This window comes from Mizuhopecten yessoensis, unplaced genomic scaffold (assembly GCF_002113885.1).
Source record: "Mizuhopecten yessoensis strain PY_sf001 unplaced genomic scaffold, ASM211388v2 scaffold10855, whole genome shotgun sequence".
Lineage (NCBI taxonomy): Eukaryota > Metazoa > Mollusca > Bivalvia > Pectinida > Pectinidae > Mizuhopecten > Mizuhopecten yessoensis.
The window spans coordinates 218,563-232,766 of record NW_018408755.1 but is presented as its reverse complement, the minus strand read 5'-3'; the positions used below and the strand labels follow the sequence as shown (position 1 = coordinate 232,766).

The 14,204-nt window shown below is 39.9% G+C and overlaps 1 protein-coding gene across 6 annotated transcripts in view; it reads right to left on the bottom strand.

Annotated features, from left to right (window-relative positions):
* Positions 1 to 488: 488 nt before the first annotated feature.
* LOC110463018 overlaps positions 489 to 14,204 on the bottom strand; it is a 41,754-nt gene continuing 28,038 nt past the window's right edge. For all 6 annotated transcript variants that reach the window (XM_021517339.1, XM_021517341.1, XM_021517340.1 and 3 more), the window contains 3 exons: positions 10,445 to 10,638; positions 3,091 to 3,222; positions 489 to 2,749 (listed from right to left, as the gene is read on the bottom strand). In XM_021517339.1, the coding sequence (XP_021373014.1) occupies positions 1,678 to 2,749; positions 3,091 to 3,222; positions 10,445 to 10,638 (1,398 nt within the window). In that variant the 3' untranslated portion in view covers positions 489 to 1,677. The remainder of the gene's footprint in view (positions 2,750 to 3,090; positions 3,223 to 10,444; positions 10,639 to 14,204) is intronic.

The following is a 14,204-nucleotide window of genomic DNA, read 5'->3' as shown; positions in this document are numbered from 1 at the left end:
TTATCTTCTACACAACACAAGTGTCTATGTAAACACCTACTTATCATCTACACAACACAAGTATCTATGTAAACACGTACACACATAAATACCTACCTATCTTCTACACAACACGCATGTCCATTGTAAGACTTATACTTATGTAATCTTTGCACAAGTTAAGTGTCTTCTTAAAGAGGCATGCATCTTTTTCACAGCAAAAGTGTCTTAATATGTGTCTACATAATTCAAGTGTCTACTGTTAGAGGGGCCACATCCTCTGTTTATACAAAACTGAGTCGCTTTTGCCGAGGATGTGTCAGGCCAAATTTAGTTGAAAATCCATAGTAGCGTTTTAAAGGAAAACTTGACAGATGGATGGACGGACGGCGGACACTATGGTACGACATAAGCTTACCTTGGTCCTAGGACTGGTATGCTGCCTCATATATCCATGTAATGGTAGCAAATATCAACTTGTTAATTAAATAACACACAAGTCCTGTACATGTATGTATTGGTTGATTGGTATATTCACAAATTATACAAAAACACATTATCTATAAGTATACATTTACATAAATTTGCATGCAAAAGAATAGGCACATTTTCTTTCATTTTCAATTTTCCTCATGATCCTTGCTTTGTTACAACTTATTCCTATTGATAAATGACCTTTTAGATGTATACTGCAGAACCTAGATACGTTACCCCCTTATCAAACACTGGAACTTCAGAAACTGAATTTAAAACTTATGAGTGACAGGTTTTCTTAAAAAGGCAAAAACCACTTTATGTAGTCCAGATACACATACAAAATTACAAAGGATTGAAGGTAATGATATTTCATTATAGCTAACTTTGTCTATAGATTGACATTTTACCTCACTGTGTCTACAGATTGACATTTTACCTCACTGTGACAGTATAACTAACTTTGGCTTTAGACCAACAGTTTATCTAACTTGTCTATAGTTTGACTGTATAACTAACTTTGGCTTTAGACCAACAGTTTATCTAACTTGTCTATAGTTTGACTGTATAACTAACTTTGGCTTTAGACCAACAGTTTATCTAACTTGTCTATAGTTTGACTGTATAACTAACTTTGGCTTTAGACCAACAGTTTATCTAACTTGTCTATAGTTTGACTGTATAACTAACTTTGGCTTTAGACCAACAGTTTATCTAACTTGTCTATAGTTTGACTGTATAACTAACTTTGGCTTTAGACCAACAGTTTATCTAACTTGTCTATAGTTTGACTGTATAACTAACTTTGGCTTTAGACCAACAGTTTATCTAACTTGTCTATAGTTAGACAGTATAACTAACTTTGTCTACAGATTGATGTTTCACCTAACTTTACATACAGATAGACAGTTTACCTAACTTCATGTAGAGTGAATTCATCAATTTTAGGGCTATAATGAGGGTTAGTAAATTTAAACCCTTAATAGTTATATATATCAAAATCTAACCAGCACCTAATATAAATACATTATACTGAAAGATGGGTCAACAGTTGTAAAATTCAACTAATGACACACATAAGTTGTATCAAAGCAACATATAAAAATAGTTTTGGGACTAAATACCTATAAATTAGCACATTATACAAAGCATAAACAAGGGTCTGTACAACCACTTTGAACAATTAACTACCTATAATTCTCTACTTCTGGTAAGTATAATATCTTATGATAACATGCTTTTAGTCCTTTGTAAAGCTAATTGTAATTTGAGGATATTTGCATCTAAAGTGGCTATGCCCTTGCGAAATGTCTTGTCTGTGATGGTTGACGATGTGGATAAAGTTTTCTCCGAGCTGGACACACTAGAGAAGTTATCGTCATCTATAGCACTGATAGAAACATCAAGTGTTGTTCCCCGATACAGTCTATCCTGTGCAGACTTTTCCTGTGAATCAATTGGTGATCTTTGCTGCATACCAAATGTTGTTGCAGGGATGTGTTTCCAGTTAGATTTTTCGCGCTGAGAGTTTGTAAATCTGGTAGCACTGTAGTCTACAGGGTGTTTGTCGGAGTGTAACGTGGGCTGACCTGTCCTTCCTAGCACCAGCCCTGCTGGCTGACTTAACGCTCTCTTATGACTCGACCACGAATGACTGGAGTGACCTCTATCATCGTTAGCTGGAGGAGTGTGATATTTTTGGAAGTAATCTGTAACGCTGTATCGGGACTGTTCAGCATCAGAAAGATTTGAGTCAAAGTTACTTGCCTGAATTCTTTGATGGCCTGATCCATTTCCATGGTAACCAACTCTATTCTGTGAACCTTGTTCATCGCATTGTTTTCTTCTTTTATCATCTGAAGTTTTAACCATTCTTTGGGCTGCAAATGTATCTACCAATGATTTGTCTCCTTCCTTTAGCTCTGAGCCAATCAGAGAGAGTCGTTCAACTTGACGTGGAGATGAACTCAAGGCCCGTCTGCGGCTATTTTCTTTTGACTGTTGTCGTCCCTGAGGAGAACTGCTCCGCCTGCGTTGTCGTGGCAACACTTTTCCTTTGGTTCCTACATACTCATTCAGAGTGAAGTCAACTTCTGTATCAGAGTTGTTTCCCTTGTTTTGCTCTCGTTCCAGTGATCTGTTATGGCTGGCCAGGGCCTGTTCCGTTAGTTTGGCAGGTCTAGCAAAACTCTCCATTTCTCTCGGATCAAACCTAAGGCTCTTCACTGGACCTCCTGACCCTTGGAATTTCTGTGTATTTTGAGATTTGGCTGGTGTCAGAATACCTCGGGGAGGTCTGCAATGGTTTAACACAAAAATCAGCAAAAGGCAGAGTTGAAAATGCTTTACCACAACTATAATGATATAACAGCCATTGGATTGGGCACAAGTCTAACAACTTATACAATGTTCCCTTCAATACATCAAACAAAATTTCACAGCAGGTATCAGTCTTAAAATTACTACAGCATAGGATACATTCTACACCACCTGTTTCTCATCAATACAGGTCCAAGGTTCATTGTATGGCATAAACCTGATATTTGTTGATTCCATATATATTATGATAAATTTAATATTCATTACATGAATAAAGATTCTACCCATGCTTTAAGTTTAAGTGCATACTATTCTTACCGTGATATTTGTTGTTCCCCTCCAAGGACTTGCAGCAGTTTCTGAAGCCCGAAGCTGTTGTTACTGGTGAAGCTACGATCCCCCACATGGTCTAACTCCTGTATCAGCTCACTCACACTGGTCTTCATCTCCCTGGTGGTGAAAATATTTCTCATCAACATATCTATATAGATACAGGGCTACCTAGCTGTGCCCCCACACATGTATACTGACGTCATAAAAAAATAAATACAGAGAGAAATAATACAGGGCTACATGTGTTCACACACATGTATACTGACGTCATTAAAACATTTATAGAGAGAGAAATAATACAGGGCTACATGTGTCCCCACACATGTTTACTGACGTCATTAAAACATTTATACAGAGAGAAATAATACAGGGCTACATGTGTCCCAACACATGTATACTGACGTCATTAAAACATTTATACAGAGAGAAATAATACAGGGCTACATGTGTCCCCACACATGTATACTGACGTCATTAAAACATTTATACAGAGAGAAATAATACAGGGCTACATGTGTCCCCACACATGTATACTGACGTCATTAAAACATTTATACAGAGAGAAATAATACAGGGCTACATGTGTCCCCACACATGTATACTGACGTCATTAAAACATTTATACAGAGAGAAATAATACAGGGCTACATGTGTCCCCACACATGTATACTGACGTCATTAAAACATTTATACAGAGAGAAATAATACAGGGCTACATGTGTCCCCACACATGTATACTGACGTCATTAAAACATTTATACAGAGAGAAATAATACAGGGCTACATGTGTCCCCACACATGTATACTGACGTCATTAAAACCTTTATACAGAGAGAAATAATACAGGGCTACATGTGTCCCCACACATGTATACTGACGTCATTAAAACATTTATACAGAGAGAAATAATACAGGGCTACATGTGTCCCCACACATGTATACTGACGTCATTAAAACATTTATACAGAGAGAAATAATACAGGGCTACATGTGTCCCCACACATGTATACTGACGTCATTAAAACATTTATACAGAGAGAAATAATACAGGGCTACATGTGTCCCCACACATGTATACTGACGTCATTAAAACATTTATACAGAGAGAAATAATACAGGGCTACATGTGTCCCCACACATGTATACTGACGTCATTAAAACATTTATACAGAGAGAAATAATACAGGGCTACATGTGTCCCCACACATGTATACTGACGTCATTAAAACATTTATACAGAGAGAAATAATACAGGGCTACATGTGTCCCCACACATGTATACTGACGTCATTAAAACATTTATACAGAGAGAAATAATACAGGGCTACATGTGTCCCCACACATGTATACTGACGTCATTAAAACATTTATACAGAGAGAAATAATACAGGGCTACATGTGTCCCCACACATGTATACTGACGTCATTAAAACATTTATACAGAGAGAAATAATACAGGGCTACATGTGTCCCCACACATGTATACTGACGTCATTAAAACATTTATACAGAGAGAAATAATACAGGGCTACATGTGTCCCCACACATGTATACTGACGTCATTAAAACATTTATACAGAGAGAAATAATACAGGGCTACATGTGTCCCCACACATGTATACTGACGTCATTAAAACATTTATACAGAGAGAAATAATACAGGGCTACATGTGTCCCCACACATGTATACTGACGTCATTAAAACATTTATACAGAGAGAAATAATACAGGGCTACAGGTGTCCCCACACATGTATACTGACGTCATTAAAACCTTTATACAGAGAGAAATAATACAGGGCTACAGGTGTCCCCACACATGTATACTGATGTCATTAAAACATTTATACAGAGAGAGAGAAATAATATCATGTCCTACACTGTTACTTACTGGACCATGTCAAACAGTTTTTTATCCTAGAGCCCTGCTGTTACTAACTGGACCATGTCCTACACTGTTACTTACTGGACCATGTCCTGCATTTTATCCAAGAGTTATGCTGTTACTTACGAGGCCATGTCCTACACTGTTACTCACTGGACCATGTCCTACACTGTTACTTACTGGACCATGTCCTACACAGTTACTTGCTGGACAATGTCCTACAATTTATCCTAGTGCCCTGTGGTTATTCACTGGACCATGTCCTACAGTTACTTACCGGACCATGTCCTACAGTTTATCCTAGTACCCCGCTGTTACTTAATTACTGGACCATGTCCTACAATTTTACTTACTGGACCATGTCCTGCATTTTATCCAAGAGCCATGCTGTTACTTATGGGGCCATGTCCTACACTGTTACTTACTGGACCATGTCCGAAACTGTTACTTAATTGACCATGTTCTACACTGTTACTTACTTGACCATGTCCTACAGTTTATCCTAATGCACTGCTATTATTTACTGGGCCATGTCCTACATTGTTACTTACTGGGCCATGTCCTACACTGTTACTTATTACTGGACCATGTCCTACACTGTTACTTACTTGACCATGTCCTACACTTTTACATACCTGACCATGTCCTACAGTTTATCCTAATGCACTGCTGTTATTTACTGGGCCATGTCCTACATTGTTACTTACTGGGCCATGTCCGACACTGTTACTTATTACTGGACCATGTCCGACACTGTTACTTACTGGACCATGTCCTGCATTGTTACTTACTGGACCATGTCCTACATTGTTACTTACTGGACCGTGTCCTACATTGTTACTTACTGGACCATGACCTACACTGTTACTTACTGGACCATGTCCTACAGTTCATCCTAGTGCACTGCTGTTACTTACTGGGCCATGTCCTACTCTGTTACTTATAACTGGACCATGTCCTACAATGTTACTTACTGGACCATGTCCTACAGTTTTTCCTAGTGCACTGCTGTTACTTACTGGGCCATGTCCTACTCTGTTACTTATAACTGGACCATGTCCTACAATGTTACTTACTGGACCATGTCCTACAGTTCATCCTAGTGCACTGCTGTTACTTACTGGGCCATGTCCTACTCTGTTACTTATAACTGGACCATGTCCTACAATGTTACTTACTGGACCATGTCCTACAGTTTATCCTCGTGCCCTGCTGTTACTTACTGGGCCATGTCCTACATTGTTACTTACTGGACCGTGTCCTACATTGTTACTTACTGGACCATGTCCTAGGATAAACTGTAGGACATGGTCCAGTAAGTAACAATGCAGGACATGGTCCAGTAAGTAACAATGCAGGACATGGTCCAGTAAGTAACAGTTTATCCTAATGCACTGCTGTTATTTACTGGGGCATGTCCTACATTGTTACTTACTGGGCCATGTCCTACATTGTTACTTACTGGACCGTGTCCTACATTGTTACTTACTGGACCATGACCTACACTGTTACTTACTGGACCATGTCCTACAGTTCATCCTAGTGCACTGCTGTTACTTACTGGGCCATGTCCTACACTGTTACTAACTGGACCATGTCCTACATTGTTACTTACTTGACCATGTCCTACAGTTTATCATTGTGCCCTGCTGTTACTTACTGGGCCATGTCCTATATAGTGTATCATTGTGCCCTGCTGTTACTTACTGGACCATGTCCTACAGTTCATCCTAGTGCACTGCTGTTACTTACTGGGCCATGTCCTACATTGTTACTTACTGGGCCATGTCCTACATTGTTACTTACTGGACCATTTCCTACATTGTTACTTACTGGACCATGTCCTACACTGTTACTTACTGGGCCATGTCCTACACTGTTACCTACTGGACCATGTCCGAAACTGTTACTTAATTGACCATGTCCGAAACTGTTACTTACTTGACAATGTCCTACAGTTTATCATTGTGCCCTGCTGTTACTTACTGGGCCATGTCCTACACTGTTACTTATTACTGGACCATGTCCTACACTTTTACTTACTTGATCATGTCCTACATTGTTAATTACTGAACCATGTCCTACAGTTTATCCTAGTGCACTGCTGTTACTTACTGGGCCATGTCCTCCATTGTTACTTACTGGACCATGTCCTACATTGTTACTTACCTCCAGTTTATCCTAGTGCCCTGCTGTTACTTACTGGGCCATGTCCTACACTGTTACTTACTTGACCATGTCCTACATTGTTACTTTCTGGACCATGTCCTCCAGTTTATCCTAGTGCCCTGCTGTTACTTACTGGACCATGTCCTATATTGTTTCTTAGTGGACCATGTCCTACATTGTTACTTACTGGGCCATGTCCTACACTGTTACTAACTAGACCATGTCCTACATTGTTACTTACTGGACCATGTCCTACACTGTTACTTACTTGACCATGTCCTACATTGTTACTTACTGGACCATGTCCTACAGTTTATACTAGTGCCCTGCTGTTACTTACTGGGCAATGTCCTATATTGTTTCTTAGTGGACCATGTCCTACACTGTTACTTACTGGGCCATGTCCTACACTGTTACTTATTACTGGACCATGTCCTACACTGTTACTTACTGGACCATGTCCTACATTGTTACTTACTGGACCATGTCCTACACTGTTACTTACTGGACCATGTCCTACAGTTTATCCTAGTGCACTGCTGTTACTTAGTGGGCCATGTCCTACACTGTTACTTATTACTGGACCATGTCCTACACTAGTGGGCCATGTCCTACACTGTTACTTATTACTGGACCATGTCCTACACTAGTGGGCCATGTCCTACACTGTTACTTATTACTGGACCATGTCCTACACTGTTACTTACTCGGCCATGTCCTACACTGTTACTTATAACTGGACCATGTCCTACATTGTTACTTACTGGACCATGTCCTAAATTGCTACTTACTGGACCATGTCCTACACTGTTACTTACTTGACCATGTCCTACATTGTTACTTACTGGACCATGTCCTAAATTGTTACTTACTGGACCATGTCCTACACTGTTACTTAATTGACCATGTCCTACACTGTTACTTACTTGACCATGTCCTACATTGTTACTTACTGGACCATGTCCTACACTGTTACTTAATTGACCATGTCCTACACTTTTAGATACCTGACCGTGTCCTACAGTTTATCCTAGTGCACTGCTGTTACTTAGTGGGCCATGTCCTACACTGTTACTTATTACTGGACCATGTCCTACACTAGTGGGCCATGTCCTACACTGTTACTTATTACTGGACCATGTCCTACACTGTTACTTACTCGGCCATGTCCTACACTGTTACTTATAACTGGACCATGTCCTACATTGTTACTTACTGGACCATGTCCTACACTGTTACTTAATTGACCATGTCCTACACTTTTAGATACCTGACCGTGTCCTACAGTTTATCCTAGTGCACTGTTGTTATTTACTGGGCCATGTCCTACATTGTTACTTACTGGGCCATGTCCGACCTTAATTGACCATGTCCTACACTGTTACTTACTTTACCATGTCCTACAGTTTATCCTAGTGCACTGCTGTTCCTTAGTGGGCCATGTCCTACACTGTTACTTATTACTGGACCATGTCCTACACTGTTACTTACTGGACCATGTCCTACACTGTGACTTATTACTGGACCATGTCCTACATTGTTACTTACTTGACCATGTCCTACAGTTTATCCTAATGCACTGCTGTTACTTACTGGGCCATGTCCTACACTGTTTCTTATTACTGGACCATGTCCTACACTGTTACTTAATTGACCATGTCCTACACTTTTAGATACCTGACCGTGTCCTACAGTTTATCCTAGTGCACTGTTGTTATTTACTGGGCCATGTCCTACATTGTTACTTACTGGGCCATGTCCGACACTGTTACTTACCTACACTGTTACTTACTTGACCATGTCCTACAGTTTATCCTAGTACACTGCTGTTACTTAGTGGGCCATGTCCTACACTGTTACTTATTACTGGACCATGTCCTACACTAGTGGGCCATGTCCTACACTGTTACTTATTACTGGACCATGTCCTACACTAGTGGGCCATGTCCTACACTGTTACTTATTACTGGACCATGTCCTACACTAGTGGGCCATGTCCTACACTGTTACTTATTACTGGACCATGTCCTACACTAGTGGGCCATGTCCTACACTGTTACTTATTACTGGACCATGTCCTACACTGTTACTTAATTGACCATGTCCTACACTGTTACTTACTTTACCATGTCCTACAGTTTATCCTAGTGCACTGCTGTTCCTTAGTGGGCCATGTCCTACACTGTTACTTATTACTGGACCATGTCCTACACTAGTGGGCCATGTCCTACACTGTTACTTATTACTGGACCATGTCCTACACTAGTGGGCCATGTCCTACACTGTTACTTATTACTGGACCATGTCCTACACTGTTACTTACTTGACCATGTCCTACATTGTTACTTACTGGACCATGTCCTACACTGTTACTTACTGGGCCATGTCCTACACTGTTACTAATTACTGGACCATGTCCTACACTGTTACTTAATTGACCATGTCCTACACTTTTACATACCTGACCGTGTCCTACAGTTTATCCTAGTGCACTGCTGTTATTTACTGGACCATGTCCTACATTGTTACTTACTGGGCCATGTCCGACACTGTTACTTATTACTGGACCATGTCCTACACTGTTACTTACTGGACCATGTCCTACAGTTTATCCTAGTGCACTGCTGTTACTTACTGGGCCATGTCCTACACTGTTACTTATTACTGGACCATGTCCTACACTGTTACTTACTGGGCCATGTCCTACACTGTTACTTATAACTGGACCATGTCCTACATTGTTACTTACTGGACCATGTCCTACATTGTTACTTACTGGACCATGTCCTACAGTTTATCCTAGTGCACTGCTGTTACTTACTGGGACATGTCCTACACTGTTACTTATTACTTGACCACGTCCTACACTGTTATTTACTGGGCCATGTCCTACACTGTTACTTATTACTGGACCATGTCCTACACTGTTACTTACTTGACCATGTCCTACACTTTTACTTACCTGACCATGTTCTACAGTTTATCCTAGTGCACTGCTGTTACTTACTGGACCATGTCCTATATTGTTTCTTAGTGGACCATGTCCTACATTGTTACTTACTGGGCCATGTCCTACACTGTTACTAACTGGACCATGTCCTACATTGTTACTTACTGGACCATGTCCTACACTGTTACTTACTTGACCATGTCCTACATTGTTACTTACTGGACCATGTCCTACAGTTTATACTAGTGCCCTGCTGTTACTTACTGGACCATGTCCTACATTGTTACTTACTGGACCATGTCGTACAGTTTATCCTTGTGCCCTGCTGTTACTTACTGGACTGTGTCCTGCAGTCGACTGATCTCTATGTCCCTCTGTTCCAGTGATACATGAAGAATGTGATTTTCCTGGTCTGAGGCTTCCTGTTGAAGTTGAATGGCCTCTATCTGGCGATTCATTGCCTCCACCTCCTTTCGGAATTGTTGGGCATCTGCCAAGCATTCCTGCTTGACTTTCAGCTCATCTGTTTCCTGATGAATATAACAGAACTAGATAAATTTCAAGGCGGTAATAAAGTGTTCATATATCCTATCATGATTACAGTCAAAGCTAGATATTAGCAAGAACCTGCTTTGATGAATTTGGGCAAACTGTTACAAATTAAATCCTGTATACATTTCTCACATAACTTCTTAAGCACATAATGGAATTTTACCAAATATAACATTTTTAAAAGCTGGGATGTGTGGATGCATAAGACCTCACAAAGAAATCATTGGCTTTGTAGGTATCTAGCCATCTTAACCTGTCTGCCAAACATAAACAAGAGGCCAAGAGGGCCTGTATCGCTCACCTGGATATCTAAGCAATCATGGCAAAATATTCTCCAAATGAGATCCAAGGGAATATGCCAGACCCCAAGGCCAATTCTTGTAGCATATCTGCATTAGATTTTTCATGCCAAGCCATTTTATGTATGGTTATGGGGTGGGGATCTTAACTGTTTCCAAGCTGTGACTTAGAAACTAGGTCCCTAGGGTTGTGGCCAGACCCCAGGATCAATTCTCATATCATGACTGCATTTGTCTCTTTTTGCCCAGCATTTGTATATATATAGTTTTGGGGTGGGGATCTCAACCGTTTCAAAGATATGATCCAGGGGTTAAGTCTCCAAGGGTGGGGCAGTCCCCAAGGCCATCCTGGAAGCATATGTGGATATGCATTCATCTCTTCATACTCAGCAATTGTATATATGGTTATAGGGTAGGGATCTCAACTGTTTCCAAGCTGTGACTAAGAAACTAGGTCCCTAGGGGTTAGGTCAGACCCCATGGTCTATTCTAATATCATGACTGCATTCGTCTCTTTATGCCCAGCATTTGTGTATATATAGTTTTGGGGTGGGGATCTAAACTGTTTTAAAGTTATAGCCCAGGGACGATGTCTCCAAGGTTTGGGCCAGACCCTAGGGCCATCCTGGAAGCAAATGTGCATTCTTCTCTTCATACTCAGCAATTGTATATATGGTTATATGGTGGGGATCTCAACCATTTCCAAGTAATAATTATTTTTTGGCCCCACCCCTTAGCCCCGAGGGTCAGCCCCACCATTGTACAATTTTGATTCCCTGCCTCCAATGGATGCTTCCGACCAAATATGATCAATATCCAGTGCAAAGTTCTACAGAAGAATACGCTTAAAGCAATATAGCCAAATTACCCTTTTTGATGGCCTCGCCCCTCAGCCCCCTGGGGGGTCAGCCCCACCATTTGTACATTTTTGAATCCCTGCCTCCCATGGATGCTTTTGATCAAATATGATTGATATCCAGTGCATAGTTCTACAGAAGAAGTTCCTTAAAGCTACATAGCCAAATTGCCCCCTTTTTGGCCCTGCCCCTCAGCCCCCTGGGGAGTTAGCCCAACCATTTGTACAATTTTGAATCCCCACCACCTAGGGATGCTTCCAGTCAAATATGGTTGATATCCATCACTTGGTTCATGAGAAGAAGTTGATAAAAGCAATATAGCCAAATTGCTCCCTTTTGGCCCCGCCCCTCAGCCCCCTAGGGGGTCAGCCCAACCAATTGTACAATTTTGAATCCCCACCACCTAAGGATGTTTCCTGTCAAATTTAGTTAAATTTCAATTAGTGGTTAGGAAGAAGAAATCGTTTAAAGAAATTGTTGACGTACGGCCGGACGCCGGACGCCACGGTATGGCATAAGCTCACCTTGGTCCTTCGGACCAGGTGAGCTAAAAATACAATGTCAATCATTTATTAATCAAAGGGCTGATTTTGTAGTCTAGTCTTTACTTTGTCTAGTCTTAAACAAGAGATCTCAGAGGGATCTTGGCGCCCACCTTTGTACCATCTTGATTAGTTCTTTGTCAGTTTGATCTTTTCTCTTCATTCCTCTAATCTGTTTGATCGAGTCATGTTAACAGTAAATGCATCTTGAGGTAACTTTTGTTCTAAACTTAACACTGATGTGTATGAAGGCCAACCTTCAAAGTGAGTTTGTCATTTCACATATTTACTAGTACAGTACTTAATGTGAAAGAAATAGAATCGTTCATTGCAATATGAGAAAGATCTGTTTAGTTTTAATCTTTTAATCCATTTTGTTTTTATGATCAGTCTCAAAATATAACATGCACGAGGGATCAAGGGGAACCTACATACAAAATTTGAGAAAGATCCCTCTGATACTTCTTGAGAAATAGCGATAACAAACTTTCCCTATCAAAATCCAAGAAGGCTGCATGTCGGCCATTTTGTTTATCCGATCAGTCTTAAAAGTTGCCCTGCACAGTTTAGGACCAAGGTGAACCTACATATAAAATTTGAAAAAGATCCCTCTGATACTTCTTGAGAAATAGCAATAACAAACTTTCACTATCAAAATCACAGATGGCTGCCTGTCGGCCATGTTGTTTATCTGATCCGTCTTAAAAGTTGCCCTGCACAGTAAAGGACCAAGGGGAACCTACATATAAAATTTGAGAAAGATCCCTCTGGTACTTCTGAGAAATAATGATAAAAAGAATTGTTTAAGGACGGTCGACGGAGGACAGAGGACGGTCCATGGACGCAGGGTGATTTGAATAGCCCACCATCATCTGATGGTGGGCTAATCTGATGGTGGGCTAAAAAACACACACATATATGTTAACGCATGACCATTTTTACAGCCGAGGAGGTGTACGATTCCACTAAGCCAGACACCCTGCCTGGCAGCTGGTAGATAAACTTTAAGGGCTAGTGAACCTTTCATGTTTAACAGAGGAGTGTCTTGTAGATTTTTTTTCAAAGGTTGCCTAAGGGCAGCATAAGTACAATTTCATATTTAGGGTTCTGAATTTGAAATTGTACACCCTGCCCTAATACAGGTAAGCTATATGACATTTAGTTCTTTTGCCTGCCAAATCAAAGTTTTGTGAAAACAATGGAATGAGAAGTAGATGATCCTTTTTATTATTTGGCTAAATTAAAGGGCTATTTTGCCAAACTTTAGCCAGAATAATGAACATCAGATATGATTTCAAAACAAGAAAGTATCTGCAAATTAATCACCATGTTTTCATTTGCAGAATACTGACAAATAAAATAATGGCAAGAATGGACTCCAGTTGAAAGGCAGGAAAAATGGAATAGAAAGTTAAATACAAATTTAAATGATGATATAGGTTGGGAGAAAATTTATTTAACAAGCTTTTTGGTGACAATTGACACAAAACTTCAAAATCTACAATTTAAGATTCTTCATAGCATATTAACAACAAACATTTTTCTTTACCAAACTAATGTTAGGGATGAGGATCTATGTACTTTTTGTAGAGATGCACCAGAATCAATTGAACACTTATTTTTTAACTGTGTGAAAATAAATAATATATGGAATGATTTAATAGCTTGGGTAAATGACTTGAATAACAATATTATCATTATTGATCATATGAATATCAAGGATGTGTTATTTTTTTGTGAAAAGGGTCCACCTATCATAAACTATCTCATACTAATTATTAAATATTATATCTATACATGTCGATTCAAAAATATTGAACCGTCTTTCAATGGTGGAAAAAGACGC